At 44.2% G+C, this 22717-nt stretch overlaps 2 protein-coding genes across 9 annotated transcripts in view; one reads left to right on the forward strand and one right to left on the reverse strand.

Annotated features, from left to right (window-relative positions):
* LOC310705058 (uncharacterized protein) overlaps positions 1 to 22717 on the reverse strand; it is a 261167-nt gene that overhangs the window by 135635 nt on the left and 102815 nt on the right. The window lies entirely within an intron of this gene.
* LOC310705329 (CD209 antigen-like protein D) lies at positions 1806 to 22471 on the forward strand. 6 transcript variants are annotated; one of them, XM_083499989.1, is made up of 11 exons: positions 1806 to 2025; positions 2156 to 2302; positions 2496 to 2673; positions 3659 to 3758; positions 4748 to 4831; positions 5500 to 5610; positions 6700 to 6798; positions 15214 to 15300; positions 16988 to 17139; positions 19879 to 19988; positions 22001 to 22471. In XM_083499989.1, exons 5-11 carry the CDS (start codon positions 4762 to 4764, stop codon positions 22152 to 22154), a joined length of 783 nt encoding a protein of 260 aa, XP_083356115.1. In that variant the 5' UTR covers positions 1806 to 2025; positions 2156 to 2302; positions 2496 to 2673; positions 3659 to 3758; positions 4748 to 4761; the 3' UTR covers positions 22155 to 22471. The 6 variants fall into 6 exon arrangements, with proteins under 6 accessions (XP_083356115.1, XP_083356114.1, XP_083356116.1 ...); XM_083499988.1 differs by lacking the exon at positions 2156 to 2302; XM_083499990.1 differs by lacking the exon at positions 2156 to 2302 and having other exon boundaries at positions 2598 to 2673.

The following is a 22717-nucleotide window of genomic DNA, read 5'->3' on the forward strand; positions in this document are numbered from 1 at the left end:
TGCCTCCCGTAGTTTGGTCAAACTCATGCTGGTAGCTTCAAGAACACCATCCAACCATCTCATTCTCTGTCGTCCCCTTCTCCTTGTGCCCTCCATCTTTCCCAACATCAGGGTCTTTTCCAGGGAGTCTTCTCTTCTCATGAGGTGACCAAAGTCTTGGAGCCGCAGCTTCAGGATCTGTCCTTCCAGTGAGCACTCAGGGCTGATTTCCTTCACAATGGAGAGGTCTGATCTTCTTGCAGTCCATGGGACTCTCAGGAGTCTCCTCCAGCACCATAATTCAAAAGCATCCATTCTTCGGCGATCAGCCTTCTTTATGGTCCAGCTCTCACTTCCATACATCACTACTGGGAAAACCATGGTTTTCACTATGCGGACCTTTGTTGGCAAGGTGATGTCTCTGCTTTTGAAGATGCTGTCTAGGTTTGCCATCGCCTTTCTCCCAAGGAGCAGGCGTCTTTTAATTTCGTGGCTGCTGTCACCATCTGCAGTGATCATGGAGCCCAAGAAGGTAAAATCTCTCACTGCCTCCATTTCTTCCCCTTCTATTTGCCAGGAGGTGATGGGACCAGTGACCATGATCTTCGTTTTTTTGATGTTGAGCTTCAGACCATATTTTGCGCTCTCCTCTTTCACCCTCGTTAAAAGGTTCTTTAATTCCTCCTCACTTTCTGCCATCAAGGTTGTGTCATCTGCATATCTGAGGTTGTTGATATTTCTTCCGGCAATCTTAATTCCGGCTTGGGATTCATCCAGCCCAGCCTTTCGCATGATGAATCCTGCATAAAAGTTAAATAAGCAGGGAGACAATATACAGCCTTGCCGTACTCCTTTCCCAATTTTGAACCAATCAGTTGTTCCATATCCAGTTCTTCTTGTCCCACATTGAGATTTCTCAGGAGACAGATGAGGTGATCAGGCGCTCCCATTTCTTTAAGAACTTGCCATAGTTTGCTGTGGTCGACACAGTCAAAGGCTTTTGCATAGTCAATGAAGCAGAAGTAGATGTCTTTCTGGAACTCTCTAGCTTTCTCCATAATCCAGCGCATGTTTGCAATTTGGTCCCTGGTTCCTCTGCCTCTTCTAAATCCAGCTTGCACTTCTGGGAGTTCTCGGTCCACATACTGCTTGAGCCTTCCTTGTAGAATTTTAAGCATAACTTTGCTAGCGTGTGAAATGAGTGCAATTGTGCGGTAGTTGCAGCATTCTTTGGCACTGCCCTTTTTTGGGATTGGGATTGGGATGTAGACTGATCTTCTCCAATCCTCTGGCCACTGCTGAGTTTTCCAAACTTGCTGGCATATTGAGTGTAGCACCTTAACAGCATCATCTTTTAAAATTTTAAAGAGTTCAGATGGAATATCATCACTTCCACTGGCCTTGTTATTAGCAGAGTCCAATTCTGAGTTTGTGCAGATCTATCTTTCAATCCAAGTACAGTTCTCCATGAGTGACCCTCTCTTGAAGGTGACACCTCTCAGGTGGACACCATTATACAGTAAGAGTCAGTTCTGGCACCCTTTTTTCTGGAAAAAGAGCATTGGTGGCATGTTTGTTTTGATGATGATACATTCAATAAATGTAAACCAAACATATTGAAATTTGACTGCGACTGTTCCTTTTCTTTGTGCTTTAACTTTGCAAATGAAGATTTATACTAATGCGCTTTGCCATATTTCCTGGTGCAAGTGTTGAGATAGGAAGCTTTCCAATATTACTAGCAGAGTTTATGAGGAGTAAGGATTCTTCTGAGGGATATGCTTTGAAGGTACTGTATGTACCCGACCTAAATAAAAAATAAAATGTAAAATCATTTGAAAAAATAGGTGGTATAACGAATGCTGATTGGATATGATGAGGAGCCAATCAAGAAATGGTATAGACTAAATGAGAGGAGTTCTGGAATCCCTGACGTCACAAGGGAGGTGGTTCTTAGCCAGTGGGAAGGTGAAACAACCTTATGAAGAAAGGAGAGAAAAGATTGTTCCATGACAACAACAAGTTATCAAAACAGAAAGAGGCGAGGTGGGTTTAACACTTTCATTACAAGCTGTGATATTTGCAGGGTCTCATTCCAGGGCCAAAAGGTCACTAAGAGGGGAAATGATAGGAAACTTTTTAAAATTACAGGTGGTCTTTCTCTTTTAAATACTAGAACTCAGGGTCATCCCATGAAACTGAGTGGTGGAACATTCTAGGACTGTGTACAGGTGCTGTCTGGGCAGCGCCCCCTAATGGCTGTTTGGCCAATGGCAACCACCAGGCAAGCGAGAGGTTGGACGGAGGACTGACAGACTCTTAGGTAGCGACAAACTTTTATTAATTGGTTAACATTAGCAAAGAAATTGATCAGCAACGTAGGACAGAGTCTAATGTAAAGCCAGCAGCAACTGGAATAAACTACAAAGCTAGCAATATAACCAATAAGCAAAAGTTCTTGGGAAACAATAATAATAATAGGGATAGAATAGGTTCAGTTCTTCATGTCTCCCCAGCCGATGGAGATCTGGAAGGCTTCAGACTGGCAGACAGTCTTTCTCTTCACATTCTGGAATGGAGCATAGAATAATGTATCAAGATCTCACTGTCTCCTTCAGCTGCTGGCCATTATATAGTCCATAGTGAAAGTCTCATCCAAGCCCTGTTCTCTGAAGGCAGCCCTTACCTGTTCAGGTAAGTTTTTAATGTGTGATATTTTTCATCTTTGTTGGAAGCTGCCCAGAGTGGCTGGGGAAACCCAGCCAGATGGGCGGGGTAAAAATAATAAATTATTATAAGCTGGCAACAGATGTAATTAGAAGAAGAAGAAGAAGAAGAAGAGTTTGGATTTGATATCCTGCCTTTCACTCCCTTTAAGGAGTCTCAAAGCGGCTAACAATCTCCTTTCCCTTCCTCCCCCACAACAAACACTCTGTGAGGTGAGTGGGGCTGAGAGACTTCAGAGAAGCGTGACTAGCCCAAGGTCACCCAGCAGCTGCATGTGGAGGAGCGGAGACGCGAACCCGGTTCCCCAGATTAGGAGACTCTTAACCACTACACCACACTGGCTCTCCCAATCCCAATCCCATCCTTTGATCTGGCCTGGGAGTCGACAAGTGTGGGCATGAGCCTTCATTTGCATTCTTTCTTTATCTCTGCAGTCAAAATAAGGCTAGTTTCCTTGTTCCCAGACAACTGGCTCCTCCTCCCTTCCTTCCTTCCCCCATGCAGGCAGGTGTTTGATAGCCGGCCAAGCCATGAAGTTGTTTTCACTTCTTCTCAAACAGCCACGTTCCTTACCTTAAAGCTACAACTCCATCGCAAACCAGGAGCACCACATTCGGTTTTATTCCCTGGCAATACAGGCGCCCTGCTCTGATTCATGGGCCCAGTTTGTCAATCCAGATCTAGATCATGATCCAGATCATGATCCAGAAAATACAAGTCTTTGGGAAACCCATTTGCTGGCATATCAAGGGCTGCTAGCTCAGATGGCTTCAAAACGGGATTAGACAACAGCCTCCTTCCTTCCTTCCTTCCTTCCTTCCTTCCTTCCTTCCTTCCTTCCTTCCTTCCTTCCTGCCACAGCACCAGATGTCAGGCTGGGTCTTTGCAAAAAGAAAACAAAATGGCACACTTGGAGAGCCAGGGTAACAGCTTCTTTCTGCTTCTTTTCCAGGTCCAACTGATGGTCTCCAAAGTCTTGCTAGACTCAATTGGAGTTATATGCATCCAAGTGAGATGAGATCTAGTACTCCATCTTTTCTGATGATCAGGAGGTAATTCCATAATTAAATGTATATACCTTCCATCAACAATGGGGAACATGTTGCCCTCCAGATGTTACTGGTCTGCAACTCCTGTCATCCCCAAACATTGACCATGATGCCTGTGATGGAAGGAGTTGGCACCCAGGAACATCTGAAGACCTCATAGATCCCACACAGTCTATTAAATGGTGAACATCTGGTAATGTATTATGGGGAAGCCACTTTCAGCCTGAGGACTGGTATCAAAGCAGATAGCCTATAAATAAACACCAACAAATGTTGCAAAGCAAGATATTTCTTTTCAGCACACACCAGTAACTGAGATTTCAGCTGCAATTTTAAAAAGAACCAAAAATTCTCCATCTGATTTATCAGCTGATCTAGTGTACAGATCTTACAATCAACCCGTTTCTTCCACAAAGACGATTGCCCCAAATTTGATTTACCCCATAAAATGGATATAGAGAGAAAAGATGGATCAAACCCATAACTGTTGCTTGCAAATGCTTACTGAAGTCCTATAAACTAGATGCCCAGGAGCTTAGAGAGGAATAAGATGCAAATGAGAAAGCTATGTTATCTAAAACATTTTTTTAAATGCCTTTGAATCCATATGGAACATCTTTTTAAAATGGAGATTGATCCAGCAAAAGAAAAAGACATTTCAGTCATATTGGACTCAACAATGTCTTTATGGGAAAGGATTGTCTGATCCTGACAGACGCCAAAGTTTAATGTTGGAAATGCCTGATTGAGACCCATTTTTGGCCAGAAGTTGTTGCCCATTTCAACTTTGTACCGATGAAATCCTTGACATTTGAAGACGTGCATCTATTTTAAAAATTATGTTCTTGAAATGGGGAGTTTAAGAGAATATTGTGAACTTTCATGCTTGACAAGAGACTTATACTCTGAGCTTGGAAGGGAAAACCCCCCAGCATCCAAGCAATGTGTTCATGGTCTTATCCTCCATGTTATAATAGTTTGTTCTTTCACAGACACATCTGAGAGGATGGTGAAGCCAACGCCCACAAAGCTTCCAGCGTCCAGAAAGCGCAAAGCAAAAGCAAATGAAACTGGGGGTCTGTATACAGCACAGTCATCGGGATAAGGAATGCGCGGGAAAGGGAAGTTGATGGAGAGACGGGCAGGGAGTGGATTGTGCCAGGGAGGAGTGCTGAGAAAAGCCCACGCAGCTCTTTGGGTGCCAGAGATCCACTAAGCCCCATAGAAACCCCAGGGGTGAGCCCACTCTTTGCTGCTGGCTGCTGTGTCCCTTTAGTGTGTGCAGTCAGGAATGGCTGTACAATTAGGCAGAATGAGGCCGTTGCCTCAGGTAGCAGGTCTGGGGTGGGTAGAGATGTGCAGACCACACAAACTGCACTGCGCCTCCTCAGTTAGCCTGCTGCCCCGTTAGCCACATTGAGATAAGAGCCAATGGCCAGCCCAGCCCAGCTTGTGTGTGTGGAATTACGTGTTTGGAGGGAGCATCTTGTCATTTGCCTGGGGGGCAGAAAGTAGTATCAAAGGCTCCTGTCTTCTGATCCAGACATTGGTCAGAAAAGTTTCCTCAAGTAGCATGGCATCTCGACTTGCTTCCTCCACCTGCTTTTATCCTCCCAAGTGCCCACTCCCTGAACAGTTGAGTGTCTCTGGCTGATGGATTCCACAGCACATGGAAACCCTTTTTCCTGGAGTGGCAATGGTATGTTGGCTATTGGTGGCTAAAGCAGGATTTTCTTTCTTCAAGCATCTGCTTTTCAGGACTTGGTTACTTTCTTCCAATCTTCAACGGGTGAAAGATTGATCATAGTTGAGATTTTCATCCTTATTGCCATGACGCTGCTGATTTACATGCTATGTAAGTACATAATTGGCGGACTTAGCAACTAATAACACGGGCTTTATTTTAATGCCAATAGCATTTCCAAAAAGAGATGGCAGGATGCAGCTTCCATTGACCCCTTTCATCTCTCTTTCATATCAGGGAGGGAGTTCCAGCTGTCACCCGGTGAGAGCAATGGCACTGTTTTGTTCTCCCTGAATAAGTGAGTTCCAGCACTTGGAACAGAAGCACAGGCTAACACAAGTCCCCGGGACATCCTGGACAATTCCCTTTCCCAGCTTGCAATTCTCTCCTCCTTTCCCCACTAATCCTCCTTTGCTGTGGGAGAGCCCCCATTTCTGGTCCTCGGCACCCTGCCCTCTGCTAGGGCTCCAGTCCCTTCAAGGAAAGTGTTTGGGGGAAACAGGCTGCAAAGGATAAGGCCATGGCTAATGTGGGTGGGTCCATAGCCTACCTAAATATTGAGATATATGCAGGGCTTTTTTCAGCCGGAATTCATCAGGACTCAGTTCCGGCCCCTCTCAGGTGGGTGATGTTTCCATTCTAAGAGAACAGGGGAGGCATTAATGGTGAGTTTGAGTGCCTCTTTTTCTAGAAAAATAGCACTGGATAGATGAACACATGGCCTATTTGCCTAGCGAGTTCATTTTTTAAGGGCACTCCAAAGTAAGCAAAGCTCGGAGGGAGGGAGTCAAATGATCCAAGAATTTGCATATTTTAAGCATATGGCAGAGCATGAGCCAGCCTGGCAAATGCAAGTCTGTAGGACAAAGAGGACAGGTGTATCTAGACAGCCAAAAATCTAATGCTCTCTGAGGAAGGCCAGTCATGGAAACAGAACCCCAGCCACCAGGGCAGGCACAATCAAGGCACAGGAAACCTCAGTATAAGGGTTTGGAGCAGAAAATATTAATAGAAGTCATATTCTTGGTTTTGTTGATTTGATTTTTTATTCGCCCTTCTCCCTAAGGTCCCGGGACCCTGTTACAAGTCAGCATTTAAAATTAAATATTAATAGCAGTTTGAAACCAAGTATCCCGCTTGCACAGCTCATCAGACTAGTGGGCTAGAACACATTTTCTTCATTTCTTTTCTACCTTTTAGATAAGAAGGAAGTGGAAAAAAGAGCAGAGTTCCAAGAGGCAATGAACATGATTCGAACCTTTGTGGTTGGGATTGATTCAAACTATATGGACAAGGATGGTAAGCATTTTATATACAAATCCTCACTTTTGCTAAAACAGGTTTCAATTAAACAGATTTCAATTCCTGTAGTTAAATTTAAACAGATTTCAATTCCTGTAGTTAAATTTGGGGTTCATATTGCTTGAGCCATACATGTATTCAATGAAACTCAGCACCCAACAGAGTTTATCCCTGTTTCATTGCTCAGCAGGAAGCAAAGCAGACGGCTGTGATTCTCACACCTCCCCACTAGAAATGCAAAGAAACTGAAGGTACATTCTTTCACCTTTGGTGGACGTGCCCAAAGATTAAGGCTTTCTGGGAAATTATATATAATGAAATGAAAAAGGTATTTAAATATACATTTCTGAAGAAACCAGAGGCCTTTCTTCTGGGCATGGTTGGCCAATTGGTGCCAAAGAAGGATAGAACTTTCTTTATGTATGCCACAACAGCAGCAAGAATACTTATTGCAAAGTATTGGAAGACACAAGATCTACCCACCCTGGAAGAATGGCAGATGAAGGTGATGGACTATATGGAACTGGCGGAAATGACTGGCAGAATCCGAGACCAGGGAGAAGAGTTGGTGGAAGAAGACTGGAAGAAATTTAAAGACTATTTACAGAAATACTGTAAAATTAATGAATGTTAGAATGATGTTGGAATGAAGTTAAGTGGTTTTAGCAGCAATGTTACAAAGGTGTATGTAAAAATGGATTGCTAATAGGTGTGAATCTAAAGTTATAATATATCAAGACAAAGGATTAAGATAAAAACAAAGGGAAAGGATTTGCTGAATTAACTAATTGAACTGGAATACAAAAAAGGGAGGTGTGAGGAGGTCAGGGAAACAAGTAAATGAAAGACAAGATATGGAAAGATTGATTTGTTTTTTATTGTTTTTTATTTTTCTGCATTTTGTATTTTCTTTTTTCTTTTTCTTTTCTTATCTTTTTCTTATTATTGTAATTTTGTTTGAAACTTTAATAAATATCTTTTAAAAAAAGAAATGCTGTCCTCCCCCATCACACTGCAATTCACAATGTTTGTGCTAGTGTAAGATTTTAGCACTAGCACAAGGGAACGTTCCCCCCACTTCTCCCTGCATGCCATCAACAAAGCTGCTCTCCAGGGTGGGGGAAACTTCAGAACAGATTGGAGGGGAGGGGGCTGAAGATTGCATTGCACAAAGAGAAATTCCTGCGCTTACATAACTTTAGAACTCTTTAGAACTATAGGGAATGCAACCCAATATTCATCAGAAAAAGAAAAAATTTCCTTCCAGTAGCACCTTAAAGACCAACTAAGTTAGTTCTTGGTATGAGCTTTCGTGTGCATGCACACTTCTTCAGATACACTGAAACAGAAGTTGCCAGATCCTTCTATTAGTGAGAAGGGGTATTACTCAGAAGGGTGGTGGGAATGGGTGATTGGCAGATAGCTGAGATGAGCCTGTTGACGACTCTTAACGACTGTAATAGGTCTTATAGGAAAAGGCAAGGGGTGAGAAGGTGAAAAATGTCTTAGTCATGTATAATGAGATAAGAATCCAATGTCTCTGTTCAGACCAGGTTTCTCCATGGTTTTAAGTTTGGTAATGAGTTGCAATTCAGCAGCTTCTCTTTCCAGTCTATTTCTGAAATTCCTTTGTAGTAAAACAGCTACTTTGAGATCTTGTATAGAATGTCCTGGGAGATTGAAACTGCCAGGGAGATAACGTCCATCATGGCCCCCAAGCCGGAGTTCGGAGTTTCCATCGGCCTCCCGTAGTCACGCAGATCCAACAGTTAGGGGCACAAAGCCTTAGAAATTCCTAGCCACATTCCAGGGCTTGGTGCACCCTCTTTTAGAAGAAAGCACAGTCAAAAGCTTGCACCGCAGAAGAGCATAATTTACAGACTTTATTAGCGTTTAACAGAACAAAAGAAAACGTGACCGTTCTGTGTCAGCATCTCTGGCCAACTGAAAACGAAAGGAATCAGCAAACATAAACATCCTGTTAACAGGACATGCGCAGACTCTGTGACTCACAAAAGCCTGCTCCCTTTAAGGTGGAACGGAAATATCCTAACATCCTCCCCCTTTCCGTGTAACCTGTTGTACCTGTGGTTCACCCAATTGCAACTTCTGTGTGTAAACCTTAAGTTGTTCTCTGTTAACAACCTTCGACAACAGATCAGCAGGAATTTCATTTCCTGGCATGTAGGACACCTGAATCAGTCCTTTCTGAATACACTCTCTTGCACGATGTAACTTAATCTGCAAGTACTTGGTTCTCTGCTTGCAACTCTCGGAGTTCAGCAAAGCCAAACACGATCTATTGTCTTGATACACTTGTACAGGACATTTCACAGACACCCTGATGTCCTTAAACAGTTGCATCAACCATTCACAATCCATGAGTGAAAATGACAGAGCATTGAGTTCTGCTTAACAGGAACTTAGGCTCACTGTTGTCTGCTTCTTGCACAACCAGTCAAACAGGCAGTGGTTGTACATGTAGCATACTCCAGAAGTGCTTGTACCATCCGTGGTGTCACTTCCAAAACTTGCATCTGCAAAGATTTCAAGACCTCCAGTCTTCTGACTGGTGAACCTCAGCCTGTAGTGCATAGTCCCTTTCAAATAGCGGGCTATGCGCTTCAGAGCTTTCCAATCCTGAACCGTAGGATTGTTGGCATGTCTGCTAAGCAGATTACAGCTTACAGCTATGTCAGGTCTTGAACATCTGGCAATGAAATTCAGCTTGCCTAGAATGCATCTGTACAGCGTTGTGTCAGAAAACGCTTCAGCAGTACTGTCTACCTGGCAACCTGTCACCATCGGTGTGTCTGCTGGGTTTGCATCAACCAAATTCAACCTGGTTAACACATCAGCAATTTTCTGTGTTTGGTGTACCAGAAAATTACCTGCTTGGTCCTTCTCCACCTGCAGAGAAAGATAGTTGGATACCTCACCAAGATCCTTCATGTCAAAGTGCTCCTTCAGTTGAGCTAGGGTGCTTTGGTAAAAAGCCTGATTCTTCCAAAACATCAGAAGATCATCAACAAAACATAAACAATACAGTTTGTTTTGCCCCTCCTCCTTGACAAACACACATGGATCAGCTTTGCCCTGGTGAAAACCTAGAGAAAGCAATGTCTCAGTGAGTTTTGTGTTCCAACACCTGGCACTCTGCTTAAGACCATATAAGGATTTCCGCAGTTTACACACCATACCCTTCTGTATCTCCATCCCATCAGGTGGAAGCATGAACAGCTGTTCATTCAAAATCCCGTACAAAAAAGCTGTATTAATGTCATGATGGGAAACATGCAGTTTCTCCTCCGCAGCGATCTTGAGCATCAGCCGAATGCTCTCATATTTGACTGTGGGTGAGTAGGTCTCGTGGTAATCCTGTCCTGGTACCTGTGAAAAACCTCTGGCAACCAATCTGGCTTTGTGTCTGACTACCTTGCCATTCTGGTCTGTCTTGGCCTTGAAGACCCATTTGCTGCCAACCAGTCTCATTCCTGGGACTACCGGTACCAATTCCCAAGTTTGGTTCCTGTTCAAGGAATCAACTTCAGCCTTCATGGCATTAAGCCAAGGCTCAGCATCTTTAGAGGTTAACTCCTGAACCTCTTTGAAGCTTGAAGGTTCCCATACCTTCTCTGAGCTGCTAAGAACAGCTGTTGCTGTCTTAGCAAACTCATCAGCATACCTCTTTGGAGGTCTGCCCTTGGTCGCCCTTTCAGATCTGCGTACTAGACGCAAGTCTTCTGGACTCATCTCCTCTTTCTTAGGAGAAAAATGACCAATGGTGAACAGTGGTTCTTCCAGTTCATTGTCAGACGCATCAGATGGTCTGACTGAGGCCTTTGCGCTTTGGTAGTCTGCTGTGTCATCACTTTCACTGACATCAGCAGCAGCGCCGCCCACTGAACTGGAATCCGAACTCTGATCATCATCATCATCATCCTCCTCATCATCATCCTCATCCTCATCAGCAGCAGCTTTCTCATCTTTAGCTGCTTGCTTGACATCACCTTCATCCTCATCTGGGTAACTCTGGAAAATTCCCACATTTTCCCCCCACTTAGGATTGTACTCAACACTCCTTGTGAACTTAATGGATTTAGAGTCAGTCATCCATACCCTGTATGCACCTTTTTCGTACCCCATGAACAAACCATGTGCCCCACGCTTCCCAAGCTTGTTGGTTTGTTGTGTGCGTACCCACATGTCCGAACCAAAAATTCTCATGTGTTTGGTGTTGGGTTTCTTACCAAACATCTTCTCATAGGGGGTACAACCAATGGGTGATGACAATCTGCGATTAACGGTGTAAACCAAATTCCCCAGAGCCTCCCCCCAAAACTTATCAGGGAGATTGGCATCATGCAACAAGGTTTTGATTCCTTGCAGCAATGTTTGATTTGCTCTCTCCGCAAGACCATTCATCCATGGCGATCTGGGCATTGACATGTCATGCTGGATTCCCTTCTCAGTCAGGAAAGCTTCAAACTGCTGAGAAGTAAACTCCCTGCCCCGATCAGTAAAAAAACAAGAAATACGTTTACCGTGCACATTTTCCAACCAAGCACAGAATTCCTTAAACTTCGGAAACGCTTGCGATTTCTGTTCGAGCAAATACACATGAATGTACCTGGAAAAGGAATCAATCAGAATCATGAAGTACCTTGCTCCTCCTAAAGAGGGCGCTAGTGGCCCAACCAGGTCTGCATGCACTAGCTGGTAGGGCTTGGAAGCCTGCCTGCTAGACTCCTTGCCTTTTGGAGCAACCTTCACCTTGTTCTCTGCACAAGATACACACTTCATGTGAAATTTACAGGGTTTGATGTTCAAACCCTCAACCACCTCTGGCATCTTGGCCAGTGCCTTCCAAGAGAGGTGACAAAATCTTCGATGCGCATCATGAATGCAACCTGCATGAAGAACTTTGTTAGTTTGTGCAACACAACAAGAATCAGCATTTGACACAACAGCAGTGTCCTCATAAGTTATATGGAACAAACCATCCATAAACTTTGCATGCAAATAGTCCTCTTTGCCTTTACTGATGACACAGACACTCCTCTTGAAGGAAATCTGAAAACCACGCCCAGTAAGCTGTGGGACGCTCAGCAAGTTGCTCGCCGCTCCTGGAACATACAGTACACCGCTGATGGTTGTGCGCAGACTTGCAAGTTTCACAGTCCCTTCTCCTGCAATTTGCAACGTCCTTCCATCAGCCAGGTGGATCTCACCTTCTTGGGGCTTGAAGGAGATAAAGAGATGCCTGTCCTTCGAGACGTGGCGATTCGCACCTGAATCCACAATAAATCTGCCTTTGGCTGTTGGAGCAGTCTTTACAGCAAGCAAACCCTTGTTTTGCACTGGTGTGGGCTTTTGCAGCTTGCCCCCCTGCTGCTCCTGGCCAGCAGACGTGCCTTTAGCTTTTGGTGAAGCTGTGCCAGCAAGCAAAACCTTGCTTTCCACTGGCGTGGGCTTTTGCAGCTTGCCCCCCTGCTTCTGGTCAGCAGACGTGCCTTTAGCCTTTGGTGAAGCTGTGCCAGTAAACAACGCTTTGTTTTTCCCTGGCGCCGCGGGCTCTCCACCCTCCCTCTGCTCCTGGCCATCTGCAGACGTCTGTTTACCTTTGCCTTTCCGGCCTCTGCAAAGGCGATGACCTTGGTTCTCACGAGAAACAGAGCTCTCAGCTGCCGACTCCTTGGCTCCCTCTGGAGGCTGGAATGCTGCCTGGGATGACATGACGGTCAGCTCCCCCTGCAGCTTGCAACCGGTGCCCTCAGCATCCCTACATTCACTCGCATTCTGGGAAACAGCTAGGACCTCCGATGCAGTCAAACTCTGGGCTGGGATTACTGGCAAATGAGCTTTTCTTAAAGCAGTCCACATCCCACGTGCAGTGGTGTTGCCAGCCAGCGTCTTAATTTCCTCAGGAGATACGGATAGGACTATTACGTCCATCGCTCTCGAATCAGCTGATCTCCATTTCTCTGTCAGAGGAACTGGGGGGGTTTCAGAAACAACATGCCACACCCCAAACTGACGCAGTAAACTCTCACACCATTTTGCCCAGGGTTCATAATTCTGCCCATCCAACTTAGGACACGGAGCAGTTTCTGAGGTCTGTAAGAGATCCATCTCAGCCTTTTACTTGAGCCGCGAGTCTATTTTAACTTGAAAGACTCCTTATCTTGGCAGCCATTAATCACGAAGCCTTTTTGGCTCAGCTCCCAGGCCAATTAAGCCTTGCCGGAGATCAAAGAGGTAAAACAGAAAAGCCAAATGCCTCCCTCATTTCTTTCGCTTTTCCCACCATACCTCTTAAACGCAGTCTGTTGCAGCTTTACTCTCCTGTAGGTGCCGTGAATCTGGGCCCGAAACCTTGTTGTTGGGAAACTGCCAGGGAGATAACGTCCATCATGGCCCCCAAGCCGGAGTTCGGAGTTTCCATCGGCCTCCCGTAGTCACGCAGATCCAACAGTTAGGGGCACAAAGCCTTAGAAATTCCTAGCCACATTCCAGGGCTTGGTGCACCCTTTTTTAGAAGAAAGCACAGTCAAAAGCTTGCACCGCAGAAGAGCATAATTTACAGACTTTATTAGCGTTTAACAGAACAAAAGAAAACGTGACCGTTCTGTGTCAGCATCTCTGGCCAACTGAAAACAAAAGGAATCAGCAAACATAAACATCCTGTTAACAGGACATGCGCAGACTCTGTGACTCACAAAAGCCTGCTCCCTTTAAGGTGGAACGGAAATATCCTAACAGTGTTCTCCTACTGGTTTCTCTGTTTTGTGATTCTTGATGTCTGATTTATGTCCGTTTATTCTTTGGCGTAAGGTTTGGCCTGTTTGTCCAATATAGAGAGCTGAAGGACACTGTTGGCATTTGATGGCATACACAATGTTAGACGATGAGCAATTAAATAGTCCCGAGATGGTATGTGTGATGTTGTTGGGGCCAGTAATGGTGTTGTCCGGGTCTATGTGGCAGCAAAGTTGGCATCTGGGTTTATTGCAGGCTCTGGTGCCAGTGTCCGTTTTAGGTCTGGTTGTAGTATTATTGTGGGTTAGGAGTTGTTTAAGATTGGGTGGCTGTCTGTAGGCAATGAAAGGTCTTTCTCCCAGAGCTATTATTGTGGGAGGAAGACCTTTCATTGCCTACAGACAGCCACCCAATCTTAAACAACTCCTAACCCACAATAATACTACAACCAGACCTAAAACGGACACTGGCACCAGAGCCTGCAATAAACCCAGATGCCAACTTTGCTGCCACATAGACCCGGACAACACCATTACTGGCCCCAACAACATCACACATACCATCTCGGGACTATTTAATTGCTCATCGTCTAACATTGTGTATGCCATCAAATGCCAACAGTGTCCTTCAGCTCTCTATATTGGACAAACAGGCCAAACCTTACGCCAAAGAATAAACGGACATAAATCAGACATCAAGAATCACAAAACAGAGAAACCAGTAGGAGAACACTTCAATCTCCCAGGACATTCTATACAAGATCTCAAAGTAGCTGTTTTACTACAAAGGAATTTCAGAAATAGACTGGAAAGAGAAGCTGCTGAATTGCAACTCATTACCAAACTTAAAACCATGGAGAAACCTGGTCTGAACAGAGACATTGGATTCTTATCTCATTATACATGACTAAGACATTTTTCACCTTCTCACCCCTTGCCTTTTCCTGTAAGACCTAGTGCAGTTGTTAAGAGTCGTCAACAGGCTCATCTCAGCTATCTGCCAATCACCCATTCCCACCACCCTTCTGAGTAATTCCCCTCCCCACCTTCTCACTATATAGAAGGATCTGGCAACTTCTGTTTCAGTGTATCTGAAGAAGTGTGCATGCACACGAAAGCTCATACCAAGAACTAACTTAGTTGGTCTTTAAGGTGCTACTGGAAGGAAATTTTTTATTTTGACTATGGCAGACCAACACGGCTACCTATCTGTATCAGAAAAAGAGTTTGGGTGCCTGTATCTTCTTAGATCTCACAAAGCATAATTGAAAACTGCAAAGTATTCTTTGTATATTTGGCTCTGCTGTGGGATTCAGGGAGGAACTGCTTTGTGACTCTGTGATTCCCAGCAGAAAAGGAGGACATAGGAAGGGAACATCAGAGATACTTCATGAGTCACTTTTAATATGAGAATAGGATAGTGGATTGCATGGGTCTTTGGTCTGATCCAGCCGCAGGATTCTCCAGAGACTTTTCATTGGTGATCTCAGCCACAGAGAATCAAATGTGCCCTCATATTCATAAGAAAACCCCGTCCTGGAGCTCTGCTCCTAGTTTTAGGCTAGAGCGTTTCAAAACGTTTGAAAATGGTTTCTTGGGATTTGCAGATTGTTATTTCAGATGCTCCTGCCTTAAACCGTTTCTAATCTTTTAGACTTCCAAATACTCGCTGCAGCTCAAAACATATCAGAGGAAATGCGGTATTTTGCCAACAGAAATGATCAACTGCAGAAGGAAATTGGTAAGCTACCCTACGATGCTGGAAAATTGTCGTGCAGTGGGAATCAGCCCTGATTCTGCACCAGCTGAAAGCCCCCCCCCCCAGCTGAAAACTCTTAGAGCCAGAGCAGAGAGCTGCAACCCTAGGGAAACATCAGAGATACTCAGTTTAGCTCTCCTGAACTTTGGAACTGATTTAGCTTCTGCAGTGAGGAAAGAAAAGACTTTGCCATTCTTTGTTATAACAGAGACAAGTCAGCTAAAAGACCTGTCCTTTCTTATACTGACCCACGGGAGAGGGATTCTGGAGCAGCACTTTCAAGGCAACTTCCGCCAGCTTAGAGAGACGGCTGGGCAGTGGGGTGATTGGTGCAACGGCACACCCAGCACAGTGGAACCCGACTCTGCTCTGGACACCCTTTGAGATTCATCTGCTGTAATAGCAGGGTCAAGATGCAAGCAATTTTATCCTCAAAATGCTTTGCAAACAAGTCACAGAAAGCTGCTCTCAGACTGTAGCAGGCCCCACGCTACCTGGGAAAGCTCTGCTGGATGGCACAGTGGGGGAAGCAAAGCAAGCCTTCTTTGTAGCCTTCACTGCCACTTGGTGGGCTCGATGATGAGCCTTCACCAGCAGTTGATTGCATTCAACCAGATTTTTCCTCCACTCACATTCAAGCCATCTCCCAGATTCTTTCTTCACCCTAACCTCTGCAGTAGACCAGGGGGCCAAACAGGCTGCATGAAGAGGGAGAGGGCACTCAGGGGCAATTGTGTCAACTGCCCGAGGCAAGGCAGAGGGCCTTCTGGGTAGCTGCGCCTGCTCTGTGGCACTCCCTCCCACCAGATGTCAAGAAAATAAACAACTATCTGACTGAAAATAGCCTTGTTCAGAGAAGTTTTTAATGGTTTGTGTACAATTGTGTTTTAATTTGTTGGAAGTCACCCAGAGTGGCTGGGCACAACATAAATAAAAGCATATAAATAAAGTATTATTATTATTATTATTATTATTATTATTATTATTATTATGTTGTTGTTGTTGTTGTTGTTGTTGTTGTTGTTGTTGTTGTTGTTGTTGTTGTTGTTCCAGAGCTTGGCCAAAGTTCGTTAGGAGCACCAAAATCCCCCAGAGCCATTTTGGAAGCCCACTGGATCCATCCTGTCAGCTCAGGCAGGGAGACTGCTGGGCAGCAAACTGGGTGATAAACCAGCAGACTCCCTCATCTGTCCCAGTTGCCCAATGCCAGGAACACACACTCCAGATTCCCACCCCCAGCAGAGAGCCTGGAGAGAGGAAGAGAATTTTGTGATAAACCACAGCTACTTCCCCTCCCCAACCTTCAAATCTGCCCTGATGCTGCCCTGAGTATCCAGATTTTTAACAAATAGGTGAGGCCCCAGGGGTTCAGATCAGGCCTGTGAGGGGACGTACATCTTTTGTCTATTCCCTCGAATAAAAGGTTCTTGACTGCACTCCCAGCTATGCCCACCCAGATATTTACTGCAGCATCAGCATGGGGTGAAGAGTTAATGGTCTTATTTTAATCTTCCTGAGCTTCCTAGATGAATGTATGCTATCATGTGGCCACAGAAATGAACTTAACAAAAATAATTGAAGTCCGCACAGAAATACAAAGTTGGTCCCCTTAAATTCCCTATCTTGTTTTCTTTTTCTTTTCTTCCTCCATACATGGCTTGACTCAAAGACATCCTTACTAGGAACTTGGACAATGGCTGGATTGTATATTCAAGGACTTTCTATTTCTTTTCTCTTGAGCTACGCTCATGGGTGGATTCCAAAAAATACTGTGAGCAGGAGGGCGCCAGGCTCATTTCTGTGGAAACAAAGGAAGAACAGGTGAGCATCAAAGCTGAGTACAGGAAGGTAGGAGATCTCCTTGAGCCAAAGGCTCCTATCATCACCATCCATTTAAGAAGCTCCAATCCCCCTGTATGCAGCCAAGACAGCAACTCCACCAGTCAAGCCAAGGGGTGGGTGGGGCAGGGAGCAGCTGCTACCATCTGGGACTCACTGAGGTTTCTTGGGGCTGCTGAGCTCTAATAGAATGAAGCTGGCAGTCAGGAAGGAGGTCTTGAAGGAGGTGAAGGAGGAGATACTTGAGGGGCATCTATCCCTTGGCTTGCTGGTAAATTCTTCCTCTGCTCTGCAGAGTCTTCCTCTGCTCCACCCTAACTCTCTGGCATGAGTCAAAATAAAAAAATTCCTTCCTGTAGCACCTTAAAGACCAACTAAGTTAGTTCTTGGTATGAGCTTTCGTGTGCATGCACACTTCTTCAGATACACTGAAACAGAAGTTGCCAGATCCTTCTATATAGTGAGAAGGTGGGGAGGGGTATTACTCAGAAGGGTGGTGGGAATGGGAGATTGGCAGGTAGCTGAGATGAGCCTGTTGATGACTCTTAACGACTGTAATAGGTCTTACAGGAAAAGGCAAGGGGTGAGAAGGTGAGAAATGGCTTAGTCATGTATAATGGGATAAGAATCCAATCTCTTTGTTCAAACCAGGTCTCTCCATGGTTTTAAGTTTGGTAATGAGTTGCAATTCAGCAGCTTCTCTTTCCAGTCTATTTCTGAAATTCCTTTGTAGTAAAACAGCTACTTTGAGATCTTGTACAGAATGTCCTGGGAGATTGAAGTGTTCTCCTACTGGTTTCTCTGTCTTGTGATTCTTGATGTCTGATTTATGTCCGTTTATTCTTTGGTGTAAGGTTTGGCCTGTTTGTCCAATATAGAGAGCTGAAGGACACTGTTGGCATTTGATGGCATACACAATGTTAGACGATGAGCAATTGAATAGTCCCGAGATGGTATGTGTGATGTTGTTGGGGCCAGTAATGGTGTTGTCCGGGTGTATGTGGCAGCAAAGTTGCATCTGGGTTTATTGCAGGCTCTGGTGCCAGTGTCTGTGTTAAGTCTGGTTGTAGTATTATTGTGGGTTAGGAGTTGTATTATTGTGGGTTAGGAGTTCTGAGTAATACCCCTCCCCACCTTCTCACTATATAGAAGGATCTGGCAACTTCTGTTTCAGTGTATCTGAAGAAGTGTGCATGCACACGAAAGCTCATACCAAGAACTAACTTAGTTGGTCTTTAAGGTGCTACTGGAAGGAATTTTTTTATTTTGACTATGGCAGACCAACACGGCTACCTATCTGTCTCTGGCATGAGACTATCATGGAGATGACTCTAGAGGACCTTGCAAGGTATATCCCTCTCCCAGCCCCTTAGCCCAGGTAGAGGGGCTACTGGGGTGCTGCAGGGCACAGATGTGAGTGAGACCCCATCATCAGTCCTTCAAGCATACCACAACCAGACTGATTCCAGTGTCTCTGGAATCAACAAGCAAGCATGGATGCAGAAATTGGAGTGTTTGCTACACCGGTCACTGTCCTGCTAGATGGTTTCAAGACAAACTGTTTTATGGCACAGTCATTTACAGTATCTGGAAATTTTAACTCTGTTTCATGAAAGACATACGTATGGAAAGACATATGTAGCCAGTCTCGGTGAGGGCAGGTGAAGTTACCCTTCACTGTAATATTTCCTCTTTGGGATGCTTCCTTGATTCCATCATCATCAGCATCATCATAATTTGGGTCAGGGGAACAATAGCACATCCTCAGTACACAATTATTCTTGGTGCTTGATGCAACCTTACTTGGAGTACCATGTACAGTGGTACCTTGGTTCTCAAACTTAATCCGTTCCAGGAGTCCGTTCCAAAACCAAAGCATTTCAAAACCAAGGCGTGCTTTCCCATAGAAAGCAATGCAAAACAGATTAATCCATTCCAGCCTTTTAAAAGCATCCTCTAAAACAGCAATTTAAATGAATTTTACTATCTAACGAGACCATAAAATGAAAGCAAGAATCTATGTAATGTGCTGTAAAATTAATAAGAAGCATCGTAGATGACGGAAATTAAAATTATTGTTTTTTTCTTACCTGCACTGATGATAGTCATTGTTTGGATGGAATGCTTTTAACCATTTCCACAATCACACAATCAATCAATCAATCAATCAATCAATCAACAAGTAGCTGAACTGGGTTCCACACAGTCACAAAAACAAATTAAGCAAAAAAGCCTAAAAAACAAAAAGGCAAAATAAATAGCAAAACCCAAAACGCCAAACTTAATCCATTCCGGAAGTCCATTTGACTTATGAAATGTTTGAAAACCAAGGAGCTTCTTCCGGTTAGTGCAGGCACCCTGGGAACAATAGCCAGACAGCCGCATCGGACATTCGGCTTCTGAAAAATGTTCAGAAACTGGAACACTTACTTCCAGGTTTTCGTGTTTGGGAACCAAGGTGTTTGAGTACCAAGGCGTTTGAGAACAAAGGTACCACTGTATAGTTTTGAGCACTGCTTCTTTAAAAAATGTGTATTGGACTTCCAATGGTGACACCTGCTCCTTTTGAAACGTATTTGTTTTGTGCCTGTTGAATGTCGGTCAAGGGCTGTAGTCTCCCAGAGAAAGGGACATTGTCTGGAAGGGCTTTGAGAGAAGCGCCTTGCTCCTCATTGCTACTGATGATTTTCTGTTTTTTCTTTCTCCCTTCCCCTACCCTAGTTCTTTATAAACCAGCAAGTAAAAGGCCGTAAAATGCTTTTTTGGATTGGACTCTTTAAAGACAAGGGAGGGACATGGAGATGGACACCAGGAATGAGTCCTGAAACCACGTAAGTTTATGAAGAATGGCATGCGTTCCAAATGCTTCTCTAACCTAGTGAATGCGCTGATTCGGAAGAGGATGAAGGCATGATTTTAAATGTTTTGTGCTGCTTAGCTCAGCTTCAAAAGGACTTGCAAGAACCTAAAGCTGAGCAACACTCTCTTTAGGAAAATATTTCTGCAGTTATCTGCTAAACAAGCTGAATAACCAGCAATCTCAAACCTAAAATAATAGGAGCAGGTGAAGTAAGTGTGTAAGGGAGGGTCAATGAAGCTCACTTTCTTGGATAGAATCATAGACACATAGAAATTTAGCATTGCATGAGACCCCAAGGGTCATCTGGTCCCAACCCCCTGCAAAGCAGGAATCACAACTGAAGAAGCCTTGACAGATCCCTAATAGTTTTTGCTGTCAGCTGGCAATTTAAGATAGTTCATGGTTCCCTTTAAATATCTAACAACCCTTTTCAACCCGTGTTGATGGATTGACAAGGTCAGAGTAAGATCTCACTCCTCCACAGCTTGGTAGTAGAACAGCGAGCTAGTCTGGCATTTATTACCAAGACTGGATGAACAGAGGGTCGCTTTCTCCTGGAACAAAACCCAATGGCATTCGTCTCCATTGATGCACCCAATACTAATCACTTAACCTTTTTGGCAAAGGCACTGAGTAAAGTTCACAAACGGCCATTGGAGTTGGATAATACCAGCTGGGAACTTAAACCCTGTTTGCCAGTGCTTCCCAGTTAGCTAAGTAGTACAGACCCCTTCTTTTTCAGAAGCCAAGACCCATGGGCCCCTCTACCTTTGAACATTTGGATATCTCTGTGGCAGTTTTTGTTATGTGAATGGTGTAATGGAGCCGCTGGGTGGGTGGTCCTTGGACCTCCAATTGGTGAATCACTGCTGTATGTGAACTTAGACTTGATCAAAGGGCAGATCCAACTGCAACATCTCATGGGAGTAAAAAACACCTACTACACCATTATCACTAGTATCAATTGAATAGATTCATGGAGAGTTAAACATGGGGGAGTTAAAGAATACATTTATCACAGAATTTTAGTGCTATGTAGTGGGACTTGATTCAGTATACAATGGAGACTGGAGAATGCAAGGCCAATAAGTGGGAGGCTAGGGTGATTGATTAAACTTAGAACCATCATGTAAGATTTAGATAAGATATATATGTGAGAGATGATGATATATTTCAATCAATGAGATGATATATTTCAATCAATGAGATGATGATATATTTCAATCAATGAGATGATGATATATTTCAATCAATGAGATGATGATATATTTCAATCAACTCTATAATGGCTTTGTGGTTATAGATTATTTTTTGTATTTCATTTGTAGACGTAGCTATTTTAGTTTCTGTATACTGTCATTGCTATCCTCACGCATGGGGTGGGTGATGGATGTGAGATGAGGTGGATGAAAGCGGATGCAAATCTAACAAGTTTTTAATATGCTCAGATCAATCACTACTGTGTTAACTCGGCTATGAGAGAGTAAGGCTCTCTCTTCCAAAACTCTCTCTCCATCACCCACAACAGTACACAGCAGATCCGAGGAGGATGTGGGTGCATATGGAGAGGAGAGAGGGGCGGTTCTGTTGCAGAAATGGAAATCCTGGCAATAGCAGAAGTACTGCATTGGATACTACCCAAAATTGTAAAATAAACTGAATAAATTGAATGAAAGTTCTTGTGTGTACCACTGAGCCTTCCACAGTGACAGCCTCACTTTTTTGTAGTTTCCTATGAGAAATCACTTCATGTGAAAAGAATGTAGAGAGTCTTAGTTTGCGTGTGCATGTGTGTGGTGTTGTAGTTGTTGCTTTTACATGGTTAGAATTCTAAAATCTGGGGAGAAAAATTCATCACAGTTGTGGGTGGATGTGAAGAGAGAAAGAGCTGAACATCTTTTTAATGGTAGAAGGCATGGGGAACAGGTGAGGAAATAAACATCCAATCTTGATTCATCAGCGCTGCTGTTTCTTTCTTTTCAGGTACTGGAATTACTATGAGCCAAATTATGAAGCGCTCCACGACTGTGGTGCAATGACCTTTGATTGCTACTACGAAGGATGCTGGATGGCATTTAAGTGTGCTCAACGCATGCAGTATATTTGTAAGAAGGTGCCTGATGATGCCTGGCTCTAAGAAGACACTTTAAGATGAATGAAACTGTGTCCCATGATTTCTACACAAAAGCAAAACCACCACCCCACCCCACTGTTTTAATGCACAATCCACACTCTGCCATCTAGGTTGCGGGACTCTTTGGCGTCAGCCCTTAAAATCACCTTGAGAAGACCTTTTTCTGCAAGCTCAGATCTCGATGGCTACAAAAATAGAGAATGGAAGGGTCCAATCATAGCCTGTTTTCTGACAGCAATGAGAATGGGGGCCACCCAGTGCCTGGTGTCCCCTTCTAGCAGGCTAATCACAAATACAACTTTGGCTTTCTCATTGGGAAATTCCGGCACCCTTACTCTCATGTAGAGCTAACACTGGCAACAAAGCCATTGAACTGGTCTCGATTTCTTCAGAGCTTGGCAGGGGGCAAGACGGGGGTCCACACCAGTGTGGGCACAGCATGGCAGCATGTGGTGCTGCTTCCATGCCATTCACGGTGGCAGGGGTGCCAACTTGAACAAAATATTGAGGGTGGAGCAGGTAAGCTCCCCCCCCCTGCATAATTGATCACAGGGTGATCAGAGGGT

The sequence above is a fragment of the Podarcis liolepis genome, assembly GCF_965112155.1.
Source record: "Podarcis liolepis genome assembly, chromosome: 4".
Lineage (NCBI taxonomy): Eukaryota > Metazoa > Chordata > Lepidosauria > Squamata > Lacertidae > Podarcis > Podarcis liolepis.

Excerpts from the sequence above, each read along its gene's own strand:
- LOC310705329 (XM_083499989.1), top strand. The coding sequence starts at position 4,762 with ATGGTGAAGCCAACGCCCACAAAGCTTCCAGCGTCCAGAAAGCGCAAA. Across the intron at positions 4,832-5,499 it reads AAAAGCAAATGAAACTGGGG|CATCTGCTTTTCAGGACTTG; the intron begins GTCTGTATACAG and ends TCTTTCTTCAAG. Across the intron at positions 5,611-6,699 it reads GCTGCTGATTTACATGCTAT|ATAAGAAGGAAGTGGAAAAA; the intron begins GTAAGTACATAA and ends TCTACCTTTTAG.